Source organism: Amblyomma maculatum, chromosome 1 (assembly GCF_055883805.1).
Source record: "Amblyomma maculatum isolate TAMU_Amacu chromosome 1, ASM5588380v1, whole genome shotgun sequence".
In the NCBI taxonomy this organism is placed as follows: domain Eukaryota; kingdom Metazoa; phylum Arthropoda; class Arachnida; order Ixodida; family Ixodidae; genus Amblyomma; species Amblyomma maculatum.
The window spans coordinates 129,811,229-129,826,350 of record NC_139344.1 but is presented as its reverse complement, the minus strand read 5'-3'; the positions used below and the strand labels follow the sequence as shown (position 1 = coordinate 129,826,350).

Sequence of the window (15,122 nt, the reverse complement as noted above, 5' to 3'; positions counted from 1 at the left end):
GCGCGTCTATGTGCAGTTCTCGGCGACAGGTGAAAATTGGCCGGGGAGAAGATTTTTTCTTTGGGGTACTATTAGCATAAATGGCGATGAGGTTGGCAGCAAAACTCTGGAGTAATACCCGAGGGCTCCGGAAAAAAAGACACCGGGCTTGCGTTTCTATTCGACTTGGAGAACGGCATAATATCCTGCCTTGCAAAGCACACCAGTTGCTGTGCGTGTACGCGTGAAGCACATATCTCTCTCTCATCCTCTGCCAGGCGAGGTGACCGTGGCGGACAAGATCGACCGTGAGACGCACAGCTGGATCAACGTGACGCTCAAGGCGACCGACTCGGGTGTGCCTCCTCTGTCCGGAGCCACCGAACTTCAGATACAGGTGTTGGACGAGAACGACAACAACCCTATCTTCCGGCCTGGCCCGTCCGAGTTTGCCGTCTCGGAGGACGCGCCCCTGGGCTCTTCGGTGGCTGCCGTACAGGCGGCGGACGCCGACGTCGGAGAATATGGCCGCGTCACGTACGCTTTGGATGCCGCCGGCACCGACGGAAAGTTCAAGATCGACCGGGACACTGTGAGTACAACACTGAAACACTACATATAATTAGCCTCACTAATTTGTTCACATGGGACATTCGATCTGCTGAGTGTATCAAAGTTGCGTTGGCAACCTTCGCACCTTCTGGAACATTTGAATACGTCTTATTCAAATGTTTATCCCAACCCCACCTCCAAGACTGTCAAAGCTTCCTCGTTGTACTGATAGAGAGCCCGAGAAACTCACGGTGTTCTTAAGCAGAGAATAATCGGTCAGACGAGTGACGCCATAAGAACATACAGCTACTTCCGCATATTTCGAAAAATGCGGCAGGGGTAAAATGGAAATTTCAGTCATTATAGGCTGCCCAGTTGCGCGCGTGTTATAGTGTCCGCCTAAAGAGAAGGTTATGGAAGCAAAAAAAAGTTAACATGAAAACTGCATCCCTCCCCCCCTCGCCCCGTTTTGTTTTTCTTTTTTTCACACAGGGTGTCATCACGGTTGCCATGCCTTTGGACAGGGAAGAAACCGCCTCGTACTCGCTGATTGTTCAAGCGTGGGACAACTACGAAGCCGGCTTCGGGACAGATGAAAGTAGAAGGACATTTAAACAGGTAACATATTGAAGACAAATGCCCTAAACTTGTAGATAGTCATCTTTAAAACAAAATATTTGCTGCTGTGAGTCCGCGATTCTATAGATGTATTAGCGGTGCCTACAAAAGGATGAATGTTTACTGGCCCAACCAGCGCGTGTGCAAATATGCGATGTGCAATGTATTTTCTTGCGGTTTCCCCTAGGTTAAATATTTATTGACACCAAACAATCCAAGATTACGTTTTGAATATACTCCAAATGACAGAGCCCAAACTTTCTTTAGCCGAGTCAGTGGCCCAGTCGCCCTGCTGCATCAGCCAAATCAGACATAGGAGCAAATGCTTTGCTGTGGGTTGCAACATTGTGTTCTCTTAGCTCCTTCCGCTGCCTTGAAACTTAAGGTGGTTTGGTCCCGTTTTCGAAGCCAGTCGCTGAGCATTGCATTAATGGCGGGCACAGGAATGGTTACATTGCTAAGTTTCGGTTGCGTTCCTTAATGTGTTCTTCGGCTGCAGATCAGCATACGTGTCCTGGACGTGAACGATGAGTCGCCTGTCTTCGTGCGGCAGACGCACTGTGCCGAGGTGACTGAATTCCACCGTACACACGAGACTGTGCTCCTGGCCTCGGCCACTGACGCTGACGACCCAACGACGCCCAACGCCAGGATCGTGTTCACCATCCAGTCCGGCTACGAAGCCGGTGAGAGCGTCAACGCGTAGTGCAGGACGCACATTGCCCAATAGAGTTTCTCGTTAGCTGCAGTTCAGTTAATCATCCGCGTTTCATTTCTGCACTAAATGCGCCCAAATACGTTTAGCGGCGATACAGAGACTTTTGCAGCATTTGATTTCTCTTGTACCAGACTTCCTGCTCATGTACTTAAATGGCAAGAGCTAAATGACCCTAGAATAAATGTTAGATTAAAAATATTTTCATAACATTTATTATCTAAAACAGTCATCAACTGCGAAAAGTATATCCAGGCACCAAATTATAAATCGAAGCGATTTAAACCACGATTTGAAGGTCAGGGAATTTTCTTGAAGTGGTGACGTTTTGCGTTACTATTTTTTTATCAGAACTGTGCAAGATTGGAACAGTTTGACATCAAGCACTGTGTAGTATATTCCGTTGAACGATGCTTTTACCATGCATTGAAATAATATGTAACGTCACAGTTAACGTATGTATCCCCCCCCCCCCCCCCCCCCCCTCTGCTGTAATACCCTACGGGCAAAGCAGGTACCCAATAAACCTACACATTTCCGAATTTCGATAATGGCAATTAGAGCTAGAATTTGTCCCCTAGTGGCTTTTCATTCAACGGGGGTCTTGAGCAGATATGAATTTCAGCCACTCATGTAATTATACGGCACTATATAAACAATATAATTTTTAGTTTTCTTCGCGCATCACACGAGTTAAGGTCATGAGGCCGGATTCGCGATCTCTGTTTTTGCGACACCTTCAAAAATGTCATGTAGACGCCGCTTTCCCGACATGTCCTCTGCCGAGCATGTAGCGTTTTTCAGTACTCCTACAGAGGGACATAGTGCAAAAAAGAAAAAAAAATAATAGAGGAAGGAAAATAAATATAATCAGAGAGCAGCATTGTATAGGAAGAGTAATATCATAGGTGTTGGAGCATAAGGTGTGGGACCCACACCATATGTTCTTTCCAACTTTCTCTTCCAAGTGGGTTCGCGGGACGTATTCTTCTTTGTTTTCTCTAGGTCGACAAAAGCCGAACAAATGCAGAGTGATGTTTTATGCTGCATACAAAAGTGACTCTGAAGGGATAATAAATGACAGCATTTGTTGCCTCTATAAACATAGTTTGGGTCTTGTTTTCCCGGTATTCCAGTAAAATGCACAGGTAGCTGTACGCAATTTCAGAATGCCATTTGTTTCCTGTTTGAGTGTCATTCAAATTGTTTAGTTACGCGTTCTAACTTGTGCACGTGCGAACATATTGTTTCCTTGAAGAAAAACTGCCGCCTGGACATGCTCTCAAACTAATACTCTGACTGAAAACGTTCTGAAACTATCGGGCAAGAAACCCTCACATCCAATTCTCGCTGCGCAGATCTGTTCGAGGTGGAGTCCCTGCCAGACAACACTGCCCGAGTGTCGAGCCGCTTCTCGCTGCGCGGTCGCGTGGGCAACGCGACGTTTTCGCTCCGGGCGCAAGACCAGGGCCTGCCACCGCGGTGGTCGGTGCAGACATTCAGCGTCTGCGTGGCTGACGTCAACGACCACAGTCCAGTGTTCGTCAAGCCGCCTCAGAACCACACCATCCGAATTCCCGAGGTGAGTGCCACTATCACCTACCTTCAACATTGTAATGAGATGTCTAGTAGCCGAGCTGCTCGAACCGCATTTCTGAAAAAAAAAAAGCAAAAAAAAAAAAAAAGAAAACAAACAAAAACAAAAAAAAAACACCAAATGCCTGAACAAATTTACTTGCTGTTATTTTCAACGCCCCTAGGACATTTGTGTCTGCATATTACATTATTACACAGTTAGAGGGGAAGGGAGACACAAAAGCGCACGTCAATTCGAATTTTAATAATTCGAATTTCTGTACAATTTGAATGTACTGCTTAGCCCAACCAAGCTTCGTAGAAGTCCGTTAATTCGAATGCGAATCGATTCCGTTACGGATAGTGCGAACTAGGCGCCGCTGTGTCTGTCCGGAGAATTGTCCTCGCGTTATCGCGGTCTAGTCACGAGACTGCGTTGGCTGCGTCGCCTCCAAACGAGAAGGTAAAACCAAGGACAGCCATGAAGGAATAGGTAAAACATAAGTGGCTCTATGACTGGCCACTCTCTCGTCTCTCTTCCGCGCGACCTTCGAGACTTACAGCTAAGAGCTATTAATTAAATTCTCTTTAATTCTGAAATGCGGGTAATTCTAACTGTCGACGTAGTAACGGCCAACGCCTATGGAAGGATATGGCGCCCGACGGATGGTACGGGTCTTGTACCCGGTTAATTAAGCCAGGCCACGCCCGGTTACGATAAACATGTTACGCGATCGTCAAAACAGCCCCAAACAACCCTTAAATGCTTGCGGCGAAGCCGACCGCGAACCTCTGATGTGCGCCTAAAGGCAGGTATGAAAAAAAAAAAAAAAGACAGACAGACAGCCCCATTGACGATATTGAGCCATTAGGCCGACTACTTAGTTTCGGTTTCACGTTTACGTGCTTCGCTCCAGTCAGAGGCCCACGGCGGCTATCGGCCGTGCGTCACCGAGCCAACCGAGCGTAGGCTAACTGCGTGCTGTTACGGACGCACATTGCTGCCACAGCGCGTCTTCCCAGCTTCCATTCGCCTAGCTGGTTCCTGCATTCAGCCATGCACTCGCCAAGTACCGTTCATGCGTCGTGCGATGAAGCCTTCATGACGCAGGCTGCCTGTGAGAGGGCACCGCCGCTACTGTGTCGTACAGTGAAGGATGCCGGGGAGGCCCTTATCATTTACTGTGTTTTGCTTTGACTGTTCTGACAATGTGCACTCAGTTAGGGCTTGATGGAAGCTGCGAAAAATTGTCGCTGTCGCGCTGTTTTCATCTATAAAGCAGGCGACCGTTGTCCAGTTTGTCGCCAAAGATATTCACCACGATGAAAGTGGTTCTTGCCAGTTTTTCGGGGTCGTTGGATAATTTGAACCTCGGATAATTCAAAGTTTTTTTCCGGTTCCGTAATGGAACGAGCTCTCACTCTATCCTGGCCCGCTGCGGTGTCTTCTGAACGCATGGACACGCATGGAACGCATGGAACGCATGGAACGCATGGGTTCAATACCGGCTGCTCTGACCGCGTTTTGATGGATGCTGAAAACAAATGCGTCCGGGGGTACTGTGCTATATCAGTGCACTTTGAAAAACTCCTCGTGGTCGAAATTTCGGGAATCCTCCAGTACGGCGTCCCTCCAATCCTGAATCGCCTTGGGGCGTTAAACCTTGTAAACCAAACCGAACCAAACCAGCTGCAACTCCTAATACAACCTTGCCGGGGTGGCACAGTGGTTAGGGCGCTCGACTACTGTGCCCAAGGGTGATCGAATCCCGGCCTCGGCGGCCGATTTTCGATGGTGGCGAAAAGCAAGGCGTCCGAGTGCTGTGCGATGTCATTGCACGTTAAAGAACCCTAGGTGGTCGAAATATCCGGAGTCCTCCACTAAGGCGTCTCTCATAGCCTGAGTCGCTTTGGGACGTTAAACCCCACAAACCGAACAAAACTTCACATAATAAGCGCTAACACAACAGCTTAATATTTAAAACCAGCTAATTCGTAATATCCGCAAGAAAAAACCTCAAGTGTGTTGGAGTTACTGTGAGCAGTGGTGGGCTGTTCCAATTCATTATTGTACGGGGTATAAAAGATCTCGCACTACGCGATGAGAAACTTTTTTTTTTTCCTTTTTCTTTGTTATTATAGTCACGACGCGAGAAAATCTCTAGGGTTGGTAGAGTTCACTGTGAAGCATATGATTATGGAACAATTTTCGAAACGAAGTGTCTAAAGATACGTCCGACGTACTCAGTCTATTCTCATAAAAGTACGGCGGACGTCGCTGCAGACCCATGGCTTAAGATGACATCCAACTTACACCTGTTCATCGACCAGCTATGCTGCTTGCTACGCGCTCTTCTCCTAAAGCACACGCAAGTTACATGCTATGCTCGCGACTTTCGATCTGCTACGAAGAGAAGTCCGCCCCTTCTTATACACCTCCGGACTTTGTTAACGCCCTGTCGGGAGAGGCGGGCACCAGTGCCACATGCGCCAGGCTGCATTAAAACGACGGCACCAGAAGATATGACACATAATAGAGCTGCGGACACAAGTAAACGGAGCATGCTATTGTCATCTAACATTTTTTCAGGCGTTGCCCAATGAAAACTGGAGGCTATGGCATATGTGCAGGCTTGTAGTCGACCTTGGTGGATTTTCTAGTGGGAAGATATTGTTTCTTCACCATCAACAAGGAAATTGTGATTAGCAGAGATACGCATTCGCCCAATGGCTTCGGTTCACATTTAATGAACAGTCTCGGAGTCTTTAGCTGTGATCTGTCGTACTTTGCGCAAGATTTCGCTAGCATTTTCACCCTCTGCGATTCTACACTGGCATCCGAAGCGCAGGTATCCGTATTGGGGACTGAGCGGGCGTAGCCACCACAACACTCATCCCAGCATGCAGAACGCCCTTCAGTGCATCGGTAAACCGTAAAAAACGTTATGCTATAGCCTTTCTTTACGGGCAGACAGCAAGTATAATGATCACCACTAAGGTCTTTAGGTTCTACCTCAGAGTCATAAAAAGAAAAAAGGCATATTGAATATATTCGAGGCGTATACGCTATAGGCAACGCCGACGGCGATGCCTTCGAGCTTTCTGGGGCGAAGGTGGGCTCTACTGCAATGTGCTGGGCGCAACCGGAAAGCTGGAAGAGCGTAAAGAAGCTCCTCCCGGGTATATGCGACGTTGTTTTGAAACGATAGGCTAGTTTCCTCCTCCAGCTTTATATTCCCGTGAAATTTCGCGTACATTCAGTTAAAATCCATGCAGTTTCGAGGCTAGCGCAGCCGAGCGGCCCGACGCCTTTTAGCTGTCTCCAGAAGGGAGCTGATGCTTTGGAGAACACTGATCGTTGCAAGGAAAGCCTCGACTTTCTCGAAGCCGACTGCGGTACGTAGTAGGAAATTACATGCGCTCTAAGACTGCATAAAAATATAGCTATTGCATTTTTGCAATGCGCACGCTGGGACGACATGTGCCAACCAGCCATGAAAAACATGTATGGTGTTTGCGCATAGCAGGCACAGATTTATTGCTGGCGCACTTTTAAGTGCGAGCAGCGAATCATTTCAACATGGATTTGGCATGCACAATAGGGGACGGAAACACACCGTCGTACTCGTGACACCAAACGAATACGGCAAACGTTTGTGAGATACGGCGTCGGACACTGAAAAAAATTAAATAAAACACTGATTAGATCTATTTGGGGTACCTCGGTAAAAACGTGTATACCGGGTCAGTCCGAAGAACCTTTAGCCACAGCCCTTGTGAAATGCATTCCATCTCGTGAATATAACTCGAAGCAGATCTCGATATGTTTCTGCAATTCTGTTATTCGATGTGAAATTATGCCAGCTAAGCTTGTTTGTAGGCTAGAAACATGTATACAGTCCACCCACACTAACGGCGCGCTACGCGGTGGGTGTCGCAAGCCTACCCTGCTTCGGGTCCAATCCGCTGTGCATGGTGCTTTGGAACGACCATCACCTTCTATAACAGGTTTATTCTTCTAGGAAGTTAAAAATAGGTATAGCCGGCTTCCGTAACTAATTCTGCACCAGAGCGAGCGAAGTTGACCAGGCGAGAGCCGCGAGTAGTCTTCGGTCAGCTAGGTTGGCTACACCGGGTGCCAGTGCACCGAACGCCAGCTTCCCTTGCATGAAGGGCCCGGTCGTGAAGTGAACCCGGCTGCATGTGTGAACAATTATCACGACAGCGCTTTTACAAGTATCTCCCCTTTGCGCAGTGTGCTGTCTGTTCGGTATAGTATCCGAATGTTGTGCTGAACGGGATTTCGATAAGCTCGAATAGCAGCGGTATACTTTTGCAGAACGTTTTTCGAGGGAATGATTTCGCTGTTCGACAAGGACAATAACTTTATATATCAGGGTTTGGTATATTTGAAACTAACTTAGTTTTTATCGAGCGAACTGGCTCGACGGGAATATGGGACGACGGAATTTTTTCTGCCTGTGACGGTGGCGACGGAGCGTACTCGATTTTCCGGTAAGGCTGACATAACCGTATGTGCTCGTGCTTAAGGTTAGACTTACAAAAAAAAAAAAAAGAAGAAGCAGTGCGCTCTTTTAACTAATGTCAGTGCGCTCTTTTAACTGATGTTTAGGCAATGTCATTGCGAAGGCAAGTTAAACTGGAGATGAACACTAATATACTTGTAAGCTGTCGTTAGTTGACCTTGTTTGGCTGAACTGAGCTGCCTGAGTTTTCGGTTCCACGCGTCGACACCAATATCTCAAGGATCGCAATCTTAAACTACGAAGTTCTCGTGAAAGCCGTGAAAACGCGTATTTTAACGAATCATTGGACTAACATTGTTTCTACTTCGAGTTGTTCATCGATCACTCTCCCCGGCCACCTGATAGCCTTCCTGGCTAGCTTAATGTGGAACGACTAGCCCGGTGGCGTCGAGTTGGATCCCGTGATCAGAACGAATTTCTCTTCAGTTAAGAAGTTTCTACAAAAGCTGCATAACGTTGCTTTGTAGCCGCTTGGCTTTCCTTGGATGGGCGCTAATGAGTAATTCCTCCCATATTGGATATTCATCCCTGTTGAATCACTGCATGGGGGTCACCACTGACGAATCGAGCTGTTTCGCTCGCCATGGACGTTGCAAACAAGAGTACATTTAGCATATCGTCATGGCTACGGGAGCTGTCGTTCACAACTATGTGCGTGTAGTATGTACGCTACCAGATTGTGCAGTTCTCCGTTTGACGCGCACAGAGGCGTTTCTTTTGGTTTACGGACATGACGCAGGTGTGGCCGCTTCGTCGTGTGCAGAAGTGTCTGAGAAGTTTGGTTGATATGCAACACCGCGTAAAGGAGTCCTGCTGAGTGCTGCAGTTCGAAAATTTTTGTATAAACGGCTCAGATTTTCCGATATGGACATGCCTGTAAAGCGGAACTATGGGGCAATATATACAAGGAAAGTGCTTTGGGGGGGGGGGGGGGGGGGGCGATTGGAAACCATAGTAAAACATGAGCTTTACAATAAGTGAAAGTAAACCTTTTGTACTAAGAACGCCGTTGCAGCATGTGCTATATACGCACATGTTTTGATCAAGAGTAGGAAGCAAAATACGAAAAAAAAAAAAAAGACAGGAGGGGAGACGAATATTAAGAAAAGAAAAAGAGAAAAAGAAAAAGGAAAGTGAGAACAGCTCAAGCTCCCGCGGCTCAAGCTAAGCCGCGGCATGCAAGACGGCAATAATTTAGTTTTTTCATAGAACACAGATTAGCCAAAAAGTTGCTCCGAACGAAGCAAAAGTTATTAAGTAGGCCTTTTGCCAGTTTCAGAATTCGGCAGAGGACATCTCAAGTTGCTGACAGCATAGGCAGAAGTGAATGATTTTCGTCCTTCTCTCCCTCAGAATGCTACCTTGGGCACGGTGGTAGTGGAAGTGGGTGCAGAGGACAGCGACTTCGGAGCAAACGCTGAGGTGCGCTACCGGCTCAAGGACCTTCCCAACGGCCACTGGAAGACCTTCAGGCTCGACGAGCGCACTGGTGTCATCACTTTGCGCCAGACGTTGGACCGGGAGACGCAAAAGGTCTACGAGGTGCGTTTCGTCCCGCTATATCGGCGGTGACTTCAGTGAATGACGTTTTTGTTAATATGCTGCGCATATAGATTACGATCGCGGCAGTTAAGTGCGTTTGTATTAATATGGCTTGCAATGATCCTGCGTCGTTAACTTGTCTGTTATTATTATTAACAATAACGATTAAAAACCTTGCCGCACGTGCAGCTCCGTGTCGAAGCCTACGATTTGGGACAGCCGACATCTCTCTCCAGCGACCTGGATCTGACTGTGTTTGTGACAGATGTCAACGACTATGCTCCAGAATTCACGGAAGACGTCGTAAGAACCAATTTTAATATTCTTTCCTTTTCTTGAAGGAGATTGGCCTGAATAATGACAGTAAGAAATTGACAGCTGGTTTCTTAGTACAGTGAAAGCTAGCTAATTCAAGCCTCGATAATTCAAATTTTCGGATAATTCGAACTACACTACTTGGTCCGCCCAAGCTCCATAGAGATCTGTGTATAAAAAAAGCCCGTTAATTCGAACGCGAGTCGGTTCCGCTCGCTTCCGAGTCGGTTCCGAGTTATGTCAACGACTATACTCCAGAATTCACGGAAGACGTCGTAAGAACCTAATTTTAATATTCTTTCCTTTTCTTGAAGGAGATTGGCCTGAACAATGATAGTAAGAAATTGACAGCTGGTTTCTTAGTACTATAGCCTTCATATTACGGGATCATTGTGAATTACTGTATAGACTGCATGATATTTTGTTGAATATCTTCATGCACAGCACGTGCGCGTATTTGTCCCTCTAAATACGTAAAAGCAAAATGTTCAGATTGGCTATGCAAATCTAAGTTTGACTGCTGAACGAAATAGACAAAATTTATTAGGCATGTTTTTCCAGTAAGGAATATGCGCATAATGCATGCAATTAATGCGCGGTATGCACTCATTTGAGCGTCAGCAAAATATTTTGTGTCTCTACAGCACGACAGTGCCACTTGAAAAGCGCGTGGGTATTTTAATGCATCTATCTTATCGATCCTTCAGCACCAGCTCACGTTCACTGAAAATCTCAAGCCAGGAGTGGAGACGTACAAGCTGATAAGCACGATCGACAGGGATGACGACCTCAGTATCCTGAAGCCTATACCTTGCTACTACATTGTCGGTGAGTTGACCGTATAGCATTTGCTGTGTCTTGACCGTCGTACGCAAAACTAGACAGTTGATTACAATAATCTACAATATGCGCGCACTAATGTCCGAATCTTCGTGCTGAAATGTTGCTTCGAGTTAAAATAACATTCAATCGTGAATTGCTTCTCGCAACTTCCAGAACCGAACTAACCGACGCATCTTTATCGAGGTCCCCGGCCAAATCGAACGGAGGGATAGCTTCAAGAATGCAATGGCAACGGTGATAATTTCAGGACGCGCGTCGTTTGTCGCCAGATCGAGTTTATGGCGTCTAAGGTAACATGCGCACCAGAAGTAGCCCCATGTTTGGGAAACCTGCGCTTTAGAGATGGGGAAAAAAAAAAGAAGTTGGAGTCGGAGCAAGAATAAATCCCGCGGTCAAATTTTGTAATAACTCCGCTCCATTTTTGTTTTCTTTCCTCATTGATCTCCACCTTTTGATGCCGAACCTTAGAGTAACATTGCTTGATGGCTATCAGCTCTAATGTAGCATGTTATGGCCGCAAACGAAAAAGGAGGAAATGAATGAATCAAAGTAAAATTTTTGCTAATAGGCTTCCTAAATCTTACCGCCGCGGCATTTACAGTGTTTTGTTGTGCGGCTGGACTTCTGGCTTTTTTTTTTCTTCTGGCTTTTTGGACGTATAATCTAGGCTGTGCTGAAAGAGGCTTTCCGTGAGTTCTGAAATAGAGGAAGAGGCCTTAGATGCTTACTCGATTACATAAAGGCACTCATGTTTCAGAAAGGCAAAACGTGGCTTATAATGTTAAACTATACATAGCATTCCTTTTTATTGGATACAATTAATTCAGTACAGTTATAGTTAAGACGCGAACGCCTTAGAAAGCCATTAGGAATTAAAAATATGCGTGAGCAAGATATCAACCTGGCCAGATAGACCAACCCCAGAAATGGGACTCCAGAGAACATTTTAATGTGCAGTCTGTGTTGAACAAAACGCCACTCCTTGTATATCGAGTGGCTAAGTTAGCAAGCACGTTTACTTCAGTAGCGGGTAACATTCTGCTTCCATTTGGCTAATTGCTTAACACTAGCCAGGAGCTCGTCGCCATGGAAAGCAGAGGCTGCTCTAACTGCGTCGTCCTTCTATGCAGCTTCATATGAGTTGGCGTCGGGAAAGAATTGCGCACCAACCGATTCACAGGACAAGAGCAGCGACTTCTCAAAACTAATGATCTATGCTTTCTTGCTCAGGTGCAGAATGTGTTCGTGACGAAAATGATGAATATACGCCATTTTCTAAATTCAGTTCACGAAGCTCAGGTAGGCTAGCCTAAGAGAAGGCATCGATTTCTGCCAGTAATATTCAATTCAACGATTTACTGATTACGATGCAAGCCACAGCTCTTTGCCTAGTATAAGACACTAGCGGTTCAATCCATCATCACGGGGATATCGCCCACCGAATCTGACGTAGATAGTGCTCACTGCATCTTGCTGCGCTTAGAGCCGCATTCGTCGCTGCACCTGTGTAGGGGGCAACGAGAAGGGCCGCTTCGTGTTGGACATCTTCACGCACCAGCTGTCAGCCACCGAGCCCCTGGACCGCGAGGAGCAGGCCAACTACACGCTGGTGGTACGCGCTTCGGACGATTGCTTCCACGAGCCGCGTCCCGTGAACCGCTTCGACCCCAAAGACAACACGCTTCTTCAAGTCGAGATCAGCGTGCTCGATGTCAACGACAACCCTCCACGATTCGTCAGCCGAGTCTTTACCGGCGGTGTCACTATGGAAGCAGACTTCGGGGTCGTCTTCATGACAGTCAAGGTGCGTAAGCGTGCTTTCTTCGTTATATGCGTAATTTGCGGTGGCCACCTCTGTTCAGCCTTTGGCAGAATTTAACCCGCCCAGATAAGTCCATCGATGTTCTCAGACGTGTCAAAATTATCAGTGTTTTGCGCGCAAGTTTGTTCTGGGGTGGGATTTGTAAACGGGCACTCGCACACCGCAGGCCATCGATCGAGATGAAGGCATCAACAGCGTGGTGAGCTACTACATCGGTGGCGAGATCCGTCGGACGCTTTCAGAAGGACTGGAGTCATTGACGGGACCGCCTTTCCTGATTAACCACCGCACCGGCGACTTGAGCTTGAACTTCTACCCGCAGAAAGGCATGAAGGGATATTTTGACTTTGAGGTCATCGCCAACGACACTGAAGGGTTCTATGACACAGCCAGTGTATTTGTAAGTATACATCAACATTTTTACGGCCTTGTATTCGTGTGATGAAGTAGACACCGTCATTTTATAACCCTCCCGGATTGCAGTTCCTTGCGTTTTCTCACGCACCGTGTGTCTAGAGTTGAATCTCATAGGCTGCAGTTTGTTTCCTTGAATTTGACATGCAGCAAGAACAGCGAGGAACAGGCAAGGTTATGCATGCACCTTTGCTATCTTCCACTTATTTTAGTGCAATATGGTTCGCATGTTCTTTTCAAAAAAAGTAATGTTTAAGTGGTGGAATGACTTTAAGAACGTAGTGAAGGTGTGCTAATGCGGCGCCGATTGACATATTGGCTTACAGATTAGTCCTGCGTACTGTCAAGCAAAAAAATATAATACGCGTTTCCATAACATGCCGTTTTACGTTGTATGTACACTGCGAATTCATGTTTGCAATGCAGATTTAAGAGCCATTTTACGTATAACATCACGCAAACGTCAACGCTAGCATGGTTATCTGGAACGTACATTTGCATGAGTTTTGACTGTTAAATACAAAAACCTGATCATGTTTTGCGGTAATGTCGTACCTAACAATCTTTTTTTTTTTTTTTTTTTTTTTTTTTTTCAGATATACCTCTTGCGGGAAGATCAGCGGGTGCGTTTCGTTCTTCGACTGACACCGGAGGAGTTCCGCGAAAAAATGGAAGAATTCAGGGAGTAAGGCTCTTTCCGTCGCCATCACTAAGTCTGAACTGCGTTGATCGAGAACTTATTGTCTAACTCATGTTTCTTCCTTATCCCCCCCCCCTTTAAACAGGGTCCTTGCCAATATTACTGGAGCCATTGTAAATATTGATGAATACAAAGTTCATGAAAATGAGGACGGCTCCGTAGACCGAAAAAAGTAAGTGACCAGATTACAAAATATGAGGGCATACAGTTAGCGCAATAATGCTGTGACTGACCGTTTGCGAGGAACTATAAGATCATTGAAGGACGCATTGCATTGCGTTTTGCCAGCAGAAGCTTCGATCGTCTCATCAAGCAAGTGCTAAAGCAAATCGAAGCCCTTTCTTGTAGCTTGTCGATAATTGTGAACATATCTGTGTTATTAGGCTTTCAAGAGGTATACTCACACAGTGGCTCAATATGAAAGGAAACAAAATTTCAGCATTTAATAAATGATCACTCCGCAATTGTGTGTGACAAGCACAATTTTTCCTCTTTGCCAACAGAATCCCTGTTTGCGTCATTACTGACATTATTCTGCTAACTGGAATGCTTTTTTTGCGTTGTTACTGACTTTACTCTAGAAACAACGATTTTTATTTTTTGTGCAAATTTACCGTTCCCTTCCATACTGAACGAGGCTGTACAGTGGCGATCAATATGAAGGTTATCGCTGGAGCGGCGACCGAGGCAAGGAGCAGCGCCACGTTACATCATCGCCCTCCGTGGCAAGAGAAACATCAGTGTAGCTTCCCTCTCGCTTTTCGCTGTTCCTTGAGCTGCTGTCACTCCCTTCTAGCAAGTCCCATTTTTTTTTTTTTTTTAACGCGTCATCAGACAGATACGCACTTGTCGTAATCAATTGTGAGGACGCCCGGTGACTGTTTTTTTTTTTTTTTTTTTTCTATTACCAGTCCGGCATTACCAGTCCGGCATTACTAGTCCGGCGCATGTGGGCCGTAGAAACATTGACAGTGTGATCAAAACCGGTGACGGCAGAAAAACCCGCCCCTGCTATATGAGCAAAAATGAAAAAGAAATGATTTACAATGCAGATAAACCCGAAGCCCAGAGAGCAAGCACGGGAAAAAGGTGGCAAGGTAGTCATAGGGCCGACGGTTGTAGTCCGGAAGAGCGTATACAAGTGAAAGAAGACAATGCAATCTTTATCGTCGCAGTTCCGATATCGGCGCTATGCAGCTCGAAAGGCCCGCTGGTCGACGCTCGCGCGATCACCTTCATATTGATCGCGACTGTACATATACATGGCCAGAGAAATTCCCGCGGTTGTGACTTTGCGACGGTTAGTTATACGCTAGTTTAGGGCTGCAAGAACAGCAGTTCGCCTTTCTCCTTTCCTCGTATTTGTAGGTAGACATGCCAAACGTTTTTAAGCTGCTCGAAACGCTCTTGACAGCAGTGAGAAACTTTAGACGTTGGAATCGATGGCGCCGTGGCTTGCAGTAGTCGCCGCAATTTTATCATGTGTCATTCGTTACGCTG

General features: G+C 46.4%; 1 protein-coding gene across 2 annotated transcripts in view; it reads left to right on the top strand.

The window, feature by feature from the left end:
• The window catches only part of Cad88C (cadherin 88C), a 176,444-nt gene that overhangs the window by 146,641 nt on the left and 14,681 nt on the right, over window positions 1-15,122 (top strand). For both annotated transcript variants that reach the window (XM_084588982.1, XM_084588981.1), the window contains exons 19-29: window positions 258-571; window positions 1,024-1,149; window positions 1,649-1,835; window positions 3,223-3,446; window positions 9,340-9,528; window positions 9,718-9,831; window positions 10,551-10,671; window positions 12,198-12,490; window positions 12,675-12,908; window positions 13,519-13,607; window positions 13,708-13,794. In XM_084588982.1, coding sequence (XP_084445108.1) covers window positions 258-571; window positions 1,024-1,149; window positions 1,649-1,835; window positions 3,223-3,446; window positions 9,340-9,528; window positions 9,718-9,831; window positions 10,551-10,671; window positions 12,198-12,490; window positions 12,675-12,908; window positions 13,519-13,607; window positions 13,708-13,794 — 1,978 coding nt within the window. The remainder of the gene's footprint in view (window positions 1-257; window positions 572-1,023; window positions 1,150-1,648; window positions 1,836-3,222; window positions 3,447-9,339; window positions 9,529-9,717; window positions 9,832-10,550; window positions 10,672-12,197; window positions 12,491-12,674; window positions 12,909-13,518; window positions 13,608-13,707; window positions 13,795-15,122) is intronic.